General features: G+C 41.3%; 1 protein-coding gene across 1 annotated transcript in view; it reads right to left on the reverse strand.

Moving 5' to 3' along the window:
- LOC114283926 (uncharacterized) overlaps nucleotides 1–11,270 on the reverse strand; it is a 31,621-nt gene extending 20,351 nt beyond the window's left edge. The window contains exons 1-2 of the mRNA XM_028226805.2: nucleotides 11,151–11,270; nucleotides 10,499–10,898 (exon numbers count right to left, since the gene is read on the reverse strand). Of these exons, the coding sequence (XP_028082606.2) occupies nucleotides 10,499–10,892 (394 nt within the window). The 5' untranslated portion in view covers nucleotides 10,893–10,898; nucleotides 11,151–11,270. The remainder of the gene's footprint in view (nucleotides 1–10,498; nucleotides 10,899–11,150) is intronic.
- Between the last annotated feature and the right edge of the window lie 213 nt (nucleotides 11,271–11,483).

Below are 11,483 nucleotides of genomic sequence, written 5' to 3' on the forward strand. Positions count from 1 at the left end.
CATCCTCTGCCCCCCCCCCCTTTCTAAGAGATTAAAACCAAAAAGGTCGCATTAAAACTTTTCTCGAATTGCCCCGACACAAAAAAACCTACCAATGTTACCATCACATCACCCTTAACCACGCTCCAACAATGCCAAAAGAAAGCCATAGTAAAGCCATCTAGGCTGGGGGCTTTATCACCACTCATGGCCCCCAAGGCCCCAAACACCTCCTCCATAAAAGCTTGCTCCAACATCGCCTTATCCTCTCCCCAAATCATATCAAAATGAACCCCCTCCAAACCTGGACGCTAGGCCCCTTCTTGCTGCCAAAACAGATGCTGATAGAAACCCACAACCCCTTCCTTAATCTCCACATCCGCACATAGCTCTCGGCCATCCACCCGCAACCTACTAATCTGATTGACCCGTCGATGTGCATTTGCCATCCGATGAAAAAATTTCGTATTATGATTCCCATCCTTCAACCACAAGCGTCTGGATTTCTATCTAAAACACACCTTTTCCATACGGGAGATACGAACAAAATCTCGTCTAGCCGCCTCCTTTCGAGCTACTTCATCACCAGTCAAACCTCCTTGTGTTTCTAACTCATCCAAGGAATGAAGCAAAGACACCACCTCCGCCTTTTGGCCCTCTAACTGACTAAACACCTCCTTATTCCAATTCTTCAAGTCTCCTTTCAACATCTTCAATTTATGAGCCAACACACAACTAGGAGAACCAAAAGCCCCATGATTGTTCCACCATCCGCGGACCAACTCCAAGAAGCCTGCTATATGCAACCACATGTTCTCAAATCGAAACGGTGTTGGGCCACCGCAAATCCCTCCGCTATCAAGCAGGATGGGCCAATGATCAGAAACTGGTCAAGGTAGACAGATATGAACAACCTCCGAAAATGCTCCTCTCATCTCCTAATAACCAGAAAACAGTCAATTCGAGACAGGCTCTGCCCATTCGACCAAGTGAAAGTATCCCCTGTATCGGGAAATCAACCAACTGCAAATCGTCCATGAAAGAACAAAAGGCCCTCATTGATCCCAATACCTGAGTATTCCACACCTTCTCTGATGGCCATCTAACAATATTAAAGCCACCCCCACGCACTACAGAACATCCTAGCAAAACGCAGCACTCTCCAACTCCTCCAAGAACAAACCCCGTTATGAATTTTGCACTGGGCCATACACCCCAATAAAACCCATCAAAAATTGTCTTCCACACACTAAAATAAACAAGAAACAGAAAACCCCCAACCTCCTCCTCCTCCTCCTCCTCCTCCTCCTCCTCCTCCTCCTCCTCCCTTACCACCACCCTTTTGTCCCAATAAAGAAGAATTCCACCTGTCGTACTGCTTGCAAAAACATCCACTCCACAAACCTCCCCCCCCCCAGACTTCCCGAAATCAGGTCCACCCCCAAGCTCTCCTTCTTAGTTTCTTGTAAACAAACAACATCAACTTTAGCCTTCCGCAACACTGCCTTCATCACCACCCTCTTTTCTGTGTCATTCAAACCCCACACATTCCAAGATAGGATTTGTAACTTCATTTCAACAAAAGAGGTCCATCACGAACTTTCCTAACAAATCATCTCATAATCTTTGCTCCATGGTCATAGTTAACAATGCATTCTAGATTCCTAAGCTCTCTATTTCTTTTACCAGGTCCGGCAAAAGGTGTAGTCATCCCTGTGCTAGGCTGTGTTACATGAACTCGGCAGTTGGAGATGAAGTACCCGTGTCGACACGACACGAGTGCGGGTATAGGATCTGTGTCGGATTCGCTTCCTCTCTCTCGGAAACGGCTAATCGAAAAGGAAGAAGAAGATTGAGATACTTACATGGATGAGTTATGCTCAAGATCTGGATTTGTTGTATCATAGCTCATCGACGAGTGAATGTCGACTATAATAACCATATCATCTAGAGTTAGAACCGAGAGAGAGAGAGAGAGTCATAATCACCAAGTGGGAAAGAGAAAAAAGAGAAGAGAGATAGCTTCGATCGTGCTGTGCGTATTTCAGAGAGAGGAAAGAGGAGAAAAAAGGAGAGAGAAGTCAGAGAGTTTGATTGGCTGGTAATGATATACATCTGGAGAGCATTTTTGCTAGGTTTGGCTAATGGGCTAGACCCAAATTAATCAAATAAAAGTTTGGGCCTATTTAGTGTTTTGTATCTGGCCTATTTCGTCTGGGCCTATTTAGTGTTTTGTATTGAATTTGGCCATCTTTATTAAAAAAAAAATAACTTATTTTATTATATATAATATAATTTATTTTATTTCTAAAATAATTTTTATAAATTTTATTTGTTATTTATATTTTATTTGTTTTTTTTTAATAACAAAATCTGTTATTCCTTAGTTCTTTTTTTATTTTTTTAACTCACCTTCATATAATAAATATATTTAAAAAAAAAAAAACTATTTAACGTATTCCTGTACCCGTATCCAAATTTGGATCCATATCTACGTATTCTCAATTTTTAATTTTGAAGTGTCCCTCCGCTAGATACGCACCCGCACAATATACCCATACCCAAGTTCATGTAACATAGATGCTAGGGGCCCCTTGCCGCCATGATGCCCCCACTGTCGAAAACAAACGCAAAGCCTCCTCTTCGTGGCCTTCAAACGACAAACCTAGACAGCGACTCACCTCACTGATACGCCCGAGCACCCATTCTGACACTCCTCAGCCGACAATGTTGCAACCCCATTCAAAGTCTCTCTACTCAATCTCAGCTCATCCTCTAAGACACTATCCGCCACTATGACAGGTTGCAACAACATAGCCACTTTCCTTACGTCAGAATCGTCACCATGCCCACCTCTATTAGCCTAGGCAGCGCCTCCAGACCCCTCGGTGTCTAGATGGATCTCCCCTTTTTCCGAATCCGAATCTACCAACTGAAAGTCCCCACCGTCTGACAACACCCTCGACCCGATGCCTCCGAAAATATGAGGAAGAAGGAATATATTTCAGTTATATTCAAAACTTCTTATCTTACAAGACCAAATGACACTCCTTATATAGGAGATATTACAAACATCATCATAACCCATTATATGCCACTTACATATTATATATTACCACTATCTACCACTATCATATTATATACATGCCACTATCTACCACCAACACCACTATCATATTCTATACATGCCACTATCTACAACCAACACCACTATCATATTCTATACATACCACTATCTACCACCAACACCACTATCATATTCTATACATGCCACTATCTACCACCAACACCACTATCATATTATATGCATGAACACAATTTCCAGCACTCCCCCTCAAGCTGGTTTGAAGATATCTTCCATAGCCAGCTTGCTAGTCAGCTTATCAAATTGCTTCTTGTGTAGTCCCTTCGTTAGCACATCAGCTAATTGTTCACCTGTTGGAAGGTAGGTCATACAGATTATGCCAGCATTGATTTTCTCCTTGATGAAATGTTTATCCACTTCTATATGTTTGGTGCGATCATGTAGAACTGGATTATGAGCTATAGATATAGCTGCTTTGTTGTCACAATAGACCTTCATAGGTGTCGGGTGAGAAAGCTTTAATTCTTCAAGAATTCTTTTAATCCACATTACTTCACAGATTCCATGGGCAACAGCTCTGAACTCTGCTTCTGCACTACTTCTAGCTACCACATTCTGTTTTTTACTCCGCCAAGTAACTAGGTTCCCACCTACAAAGGAGCAGTATCCGGATGTTGATCTCCTGTCTGTAACACTTCCTGCCCAGTCTGCATCTGTGTATACTTCAACTTGAAGATGTCCATGTTTCTTGAATAGTAAGCCTCTCCCTGGAGTTCCTTTCAAATATCTTAAGATCTTATAAACGGCCTCAAAGTGCTCTGCCCCTGGTGAGTGCATGAACTGACTTACCATGCTGACTGCAAAGGCAATATCAGGCCGCGTATGAGACAAGTAAATCAATTTCCCTACAAGTCGCTGATATTGTTCTCTCTCTTTGACTTCTTCAGCCTTAGCAGCTTGTAACTTCAAGTTAGGCTCGATCGGAGTCTCCGACATCTTACAACCAAGCATACCTGTTTCTCCAAGGAGATCAAGAACATATTTTCTCTGATTAACGAATATACCTTCCTTGGATCTTGCAAATTCCATTCCGAGGAAATACTTGAGGGCTCCCAGATCCTTAATGTGAAATTCTTTTGCGAGTTTCTCTTTGAGGGCTGCTAACTCTGCTTCATCATTACCAGTTAAAATGATGTCATCAACATAAACAATCAAAATTGCAATTTTACTGTTTTTTGAATGTTTATAAAATATTGTGTGATCTGCTTGACTCTGCGAGAAGCCACAACTGATAACTGCCTTCCCAAAGCGTTCAAACCACGCTCTTGGTGATTGTTTGAGTCCGTATAATGACTTGTTCAATCTGCATACTCTGTCACTTCCAAGTCTCTGCTCAAATCCCGGCGGTAGGCTCATGAACACCTCCTCTTCAAGATCACCATTGAAAAATGCATTTTTAATGTCAAGTTGATGTAGAGGCCAATCTGAATTTACTGCAAGAGATAACAGTACTCTGATGGAATTTATTTTAGCAACAGGAGCAAACGTCTCCTGATAGTCGATCCCATAAGTTTGAGTGAAGCCTTTAGCTACCAGTCTCGCCTTGTATCTCTCAACGCTTCCATCTGCGTTACATTTTATCGTAAACACCCATTTACACCCAACTGTTTTCTTGTCTTTGGGTAGATCAACTATCTCCCAAGTACCACTTCTCCTTAAAGCATTCATCTCCTCCATGACTGCTAATTTCCAATTCGGATCATCCAATGCTTCCTGTATATTCCTTGGAACAAACAAGTGTGAAATCCTAGATGTGAAAGCTCTATGGTTTTTAGACAGTCTTTGATAGGAGAGGTAATTTGCAATAGGATGTTTAATGCAATTTCGGACACCTTTCCTAATTGCTATAGGTACATCAAGGTCGGAAATAGAAGGAATAGGATTACCTAAAATTTCGATGCCAGAACTCGGGTGGACATTCGGGTCATTAGGATGGACATTCGGGTCATTATTCCTCAGATGAAATCGCTTCCTAGTATAAACCTGAAGCTCAGGATTTAGATCATTTTGTAGTACTTCTCCCCCTAAACAAGAATCTTCTTGACTAGGCACCATAGAACTTGGTTCTCCTAAGTGATCATTATCAGACAGATGTGATTTTTGTGTAGGATAAATGACATTGGGGAGCGGGATAGAAATATCCCAAAAACGGTCTTCTACTCCACTTGTCTCCCCCTGAAGAGAAGTGTTGGGGAAATAGGATTTTGTTTCCACAAATGACACATCCATACTCACATGAAATTTCTTGTTTTGAGGATCGAAGCACTTATACCCCTTTTTGTTTGAGGAATAACCCAAAAAAACACATTTTATAGCACGGGGGTCAAGTTTTGAACGAAATTGACTGGGAACATGAACATAGGCAGTACATCCAAAAACTTTGGCAGGTAAATCAGAAAACAACCTCGTGTCAGGAAAAAAAGTTTTGAGACAATCAAAAGGTGTTTTGTATGTTAACACCTTTGTAGGCATCCTGTTTATCAAATAAGAGGCTGTTAAAATTGCTTCACCCCATAAATATTTAGGAACATGCATGTAAAACATTATAGCACGTGCTACTTCAAGTAGATGTTTATTTTTTCGTTCTGCAATGCCATTTTGTTGAGGGGTATCCCGACATGTAGATTGATGAAAAATCCCATTTTTTTCCAAAAACTCACCCAACTGCTCATTGAAATATTCTGTTCCATTATCAGAATGTAAAATACCAATTTTGGTTTGAAATTGGTTTTCAATCATATTGTAAAAATTTGTGAATAAATTTTTCACGTCAGATTTTTTATTCATCAAATAAATCCAACATAAGCGGGTATGGTCATCAATAAATGTAACAAACCATCTTTTACCAGAAAGAGTAGTGATTTTAGAAGGGCCCCAACCATCACTATGAATCAAATAAAAAGGTTTTGAAGCCTGGTAAGGTTTTGGCAAATAAGTAGAGCGGTGAAATTTTGCAAAAATGCAACTTTCACAATGAAAAGAAGAACAATCAATCCCTTTAAATAATTCTGGAAATAAATGTTTCAGATAAAGAAAATTAGGATGTCCTAGCCTATAGTGCCATAGCATTATTTTTTCTCGAACAGAGATTGAACTGGTACTATTAAAGCTCTGAGCTTTTTTATTACTAACAGGTACTTCATCAAAGTAGTAAAGACCTTCAAGCATCCTAGCACGCCCAATCATCATCCCCGAGTTCTGGTCCTGAAATTCACAATGGGATTCAAAAAATGTAACACGACAATTAGAATCCTTAGATAGTTTACTGACAGACAAAAGGTTACAGGCTAAGTTGGGGACGTGAAGAACAGCATTGAGATTAATTTTCTCAGTTAGTTTAATAAATCCTTTTCCTGCAATAGGTGAAAAACTACCATCGGCTATTCTGATTTTGTCATGACCAGAACAAGGGAAATAGGTACTAAATAAATGGGAAAAACTAGTCATGTGATCGGAGGCACCGGAATCTATGATCCACGGAGAGAAGTTTAGGCAAGAGAAGGCTTTAGGATTTCTACCTGTTTGTGCCAACAAAACACTAGGAGTACCGGTTGAGGAGTTGGATTTTATCAGCTTTAAGAGTTGATCAATCTGCTCTTTGTTGAAGGGACCTGAATCGGCTTCATTAGCGGTAGGAAAGCCACGATTCTTCTCTCCTTGTTTGCTGCTTTTCCAGTTGACAGGTTTGCCATGAATCTTCCAACACGTTTCGCGTGTATGGCGAGGCTTGTTGCAAAAATCACACCAGACCCGTGGCTTATCATCAAACCTGCGCTGGTAATTTGCAGCCTTGTTGGCCGCAGCATCGCTAATTAAAGCAGAAATTTCAATTGATTCACCATTACCTTTTTTCTTAAGCATGACGCTCCTTCGGCTCTCTTCCCTTCTGACTTCAGCAAATACTTCGCCAATGGATGGGAGAGGAGGTCTGCCAATAATTCTTCCTCGCACTTCATCGAACTCAATGTTGAGGCCGGCAAGAAACTTGTAAATACGGCTGTCTTCCACAGTTTTCTTGTGGTGGTTGCAGTCGTCAACCGATTTCCATTCGTATGTGTTGAAGATGTCAAGATCCTGCCACAACCTTTTCAACGAATTGAAATATTTGGTGACGGAATCATCTCCTTGACGAATCTCTCCCAACTTCAAAGTTAATTCGAAAACTTGAGATTGATTTCCTAGGTCAGAATACATCTGACTAACATTATCCCACAATTCTTGTGCAGTAGTATAGCACATGTAATTAGAGCTTATATCCTCCTCCATGGAATTGACCAACCATGTCATAACCATGGAGTTTTCAGCGTCCCAATTGTCGAACAACGGATCATTAACAGCAGGAGCCTTCTTGTCACCAGTGATGTAACCGATCTTTCCTTGCCCACGGATATACATCCGGACAGATTGTGACCAGCGGAGAAAATTATCACCATTTAGGCGGATGGTGGTGATTTGGACAGAGTGAGAGTTGGACGTTTTCACCGGAATGGCAGCGGCAGGGGTTGAAGTGGTTCCGGACGTGACTTCCGACATGGTTATGACGGTTTTAGGGCTGCTGTGTTTTTTGTTGCTCTGATACCAACTTAGAAAATATGAAGAAGAAGAACTCCGAAAATATGAGGAAGAAGGAATATATTTCAGTTATATTCAAAACTTCTTATCTTACAAGACCAAATGACACTCCTTATATAGGAGATATTACAAACATCATCATAACCCATTATATGCCACTTACATATTATATATTACCACTATCTACCACTATCATATTATATACATGCCACTATCTACCACCAACACCACTATCATATTCTATACATGCCACTATCTACAACCAACACCACTATCATATTCTATACATACCACTATCTACCACCAACACCACTATCATATTCTATACATGCCACTATCTACCACCAACACCACTATCATATTATATGCATGAACACAATTTCCAGCACCATCGTCCATTAGATCTCGACGTACCACCAACTCCATCCCTGACGTTGCCAGTGGCCATCGCTGACGAGTGTTGTCGTCTGTTGACTCCACCCGACCTATAACCTCTAGGTTCGTATCCTTCTCCCCATGACTACCCATCTTCACATCGACCCGACCCACATCAAAGGACTCTGGATTAATTTGGAATGATTTTAATTACCCCAGTTCATTCCTCCTTGGGCTTAAGACTCGAACTGGGCTTTCCTCCATTGTATCCTTACGGCCCATCAGTGGATTTCTATTGTTTTTGCCTCAACCCAATGTTACTGGCCCATAACTCCTATGTTTGCCTCTTGGACCTTTGTGAGACCCATCTGACCCCCCTTATAAGCCCTAGGATGACCTAACCCATTTCCCTGTTGATGGCTGGGTTTGGGATCTGAGTGCAGAAAATATCTCATTTCCTTATATGGTCCAATTTCACCATCCTTCACGGCCGACAGCGATACCCACTCTACTGTCGATTCTGTCTCCACCCAAACTGGCAACGAGAACCACCACAGCCCTCATCGGAGGGAAACTCGCACCAGTGTATATTCCGAGCATCTCATACACAGTCGGAGAGAGCCTAGGTCCGCTATCGATTCATCCGCCTCCACAAAACCACCACATCGATCGCCAATGGCGCGATGCACCTCTTCCCCACGAAGATGGATAGGCAAACCCACCACTCGAATCCAAACACTCTTCTCAAGCTTCTCTGTCTTCCTCGAAGTGCAAAGGGCCAATGGTGACCACCACTCCAACATTAAGTCTCGCCCATCCACTGTCCGCTGCCGCCGCAACACTGCCTTTGCCTCATCTCTAGTCAACAAAACGAACAAGAAAGCCTTCTCTCCCAATGGACGTACCTCCACCTTCCCCGATAGCTGCCACCAGCGACCAACCCAGTCTGAGATAGTCGCGAAGCTTAACCCCTTCCCACCCATCCCCTCCACCTTCCCCACCAACAATCTATCCAGCATCCTAAACCAGTCGACCTCCACCCTTGTGCGACTTGCCTCTTCAAACTCCCAGTGGATGGTCGATTCCTTCAAAACAGAGATAGATGCCAGCTTCTTCAATCCACTAGGTCGCACCACCCTACCAACGCCACCCCCTCACACCCGTCACCGAAGTCTGACCTAGGTATGTAAATCTGTTCTCGCCTCTTCCCTATTGTCACCACGATTTCAATCGACGAACCACCACCTACCTCGCCATGGACCCAAGCTGCGACAGTCCCATTACCCCCACTAAGGCGGCCCAGAAACTGTAGATTACTGGGTTCTTTCGATGCTATCTTCAATCTTGCAACCAACCATCGCATCTCCGATTTGTTCAACACCACCACCCGTCGGAGCCCCTCCCCTCTCTCAACAATGGACAGCCTGCATCACCCATCCGCACCCACCAGTGTCTCCTCAAACTCGAACGACCAGCCGCCGAGAAAGAGAATCTGCCAACGAGGTCCGATTTCTTTCTTTACTGGGAACATTCTCCTTCCTAGAATCTCGAAGCATACTATCAATCATCCAAAGGTAAAATTTTTGTTCCAATCAGAAAATAAAACAATCACTCAGCAATCTTGATGCACTCTCCATTGCATCCATCCCACTTCAATTCAATGGGTCACATCGTTCTCAACCTCTCCTGCTTTATGGATAATTGAATCAAGATAGAGAAAATGGTCACTCTAAGATATCTTTTACCCATCAACATTAACTCCATCTTTAGCCCTATTTCTATATTAAAATAAGAATAAGAAGTTGTTGCTGAGGCTGAAAATGCCAGGCAATACATTCTAAAGGCAAGACAGAAACTTTCAATTACAAAATGTAACTTAAGCCTACTAGAAAAGTACACAGAGCCATGTAGATCTGTGGCCAAGATAATCCAAAAGAGTGGATATGACCAATATCTAAGCTCCATCATTCAGAAGAACAGAAAGATGTGCAGGTTGTTGGCAAAATAACTCATACAGATGAAATGGAGTGCGTTTTTGGATGTTGGCCAATCAGCATTCACATACAGTTCCAGAAGGTTTTCTAGAATAGAAATAAAGTGTTAATTTGTAGAGATTGAAGAGTCATGTGTAATTTGTAATTTCTTTTTTGTTTTTATTATATTGTCAGTGGATGATATCTACTTATCCGGTCCTCCCTCTATTCTAAAATTCTCTTTTATTTAATATATTTCTTTTGTTGCTGCTCAAAATAAAGAATAGAAATAATGCCCACCAAGCTAATTACCATGAGAATTTGTGAAACTCAAGATTTGAATATAAAGTTTATAATGATAAGAGGTCTCAAGCAACAACTAGGACCTAAATTATTCAACCCAAAACGAAAATAGAGAACTGGAAATGAAGGCATTTAAGGTAAAGATGATAACCTTTCTCCGAACTATGACATTTTTTTTGATCCTGCAGTTTTCCACAAGATGAGCCTGCCAGTTGCTCGCCCGACTCCCTCACCACATCCTCCACGCAGCCATCCACTTCTCCCAACTCGGGCAAAGGATCAGAAGCATCATTTTCTGTTAATGTGACCGGAAAAGTTCTAGAATTCTCACTCTTTTCTGTTTTTTCCTCACTTGACTGAAGCTCACCCACTACTAAATCAGGACTCGAATCGGGTTCTACTAATTTCTCCTCTTTATAATCAGTTAAGGGCATTTCTTGCTCAAGCATTGGTGTTGAAGGAGCCAATGGTTCCACAGAGCTATCAACAAACCCATCAGGCAAAGAATGCGCTTCGGGAAGCTGATCCACAGCTGGGTTCTCCATTTTCACCTGCAATGTCCGCAAAATATCGAAAATTTATTAAATTGTATAATTAATATTAGAACAGCTTTGATGTCACAGGCCTCCATTACTGTTTCTAAAAGGTTTGCATTTTGTGCGAATCAAAGGAAGAAATTGAAACCCTAGATAGATTAAAGAATCAATCGTGGAACAGACGAATATAGAGTCACTGATCGTGTTACAAACATAGATATATACATAAAAATATATGTGAGCAGAAGATGAAGAGGAGTCCCTTACCAGGAAATGCTGTGGCGGACGAGTTTGATTTTTAGAGGGTGAGGTGGAGTTGAAATGGAACAGATGACCTAGCTTTTTGAATCGGATCTTTTGTTTAGTTTGGTTTAAATTTTTTTTTTTTTTTTTTTTTTTCCCCAAAACTAGTAATTAGTTTGATAAAAATATTAAAGACATATTTCAAAAGAAAAAAAAATTAAATGATGAGTGTTTTTTATATTATTTTATTTTTAGGATAAATTACGGTATAAATTTCTCCTTGATATTTTTGAAATTATATCCCCTCGTGATTTTTAATTGTATTACAATTTCCTTCCTCCGTTGGTTACCCGTTAA

The sequence above is a fragment of the Camellia sinensis genome, chromosome 8, assembly GCF_055761805.1.
Source record: "Camellia sinensis isolate YWXY chromosome 8, ASM5576180v1, whole genome shotgun sequence".
NCBI classification, from domain to species: Eukaryota; Viridiplantae; Streptophyta; class Magnoliopsida; order Ericales; family Theaceae; genus Camellia; species Camellia sinensis.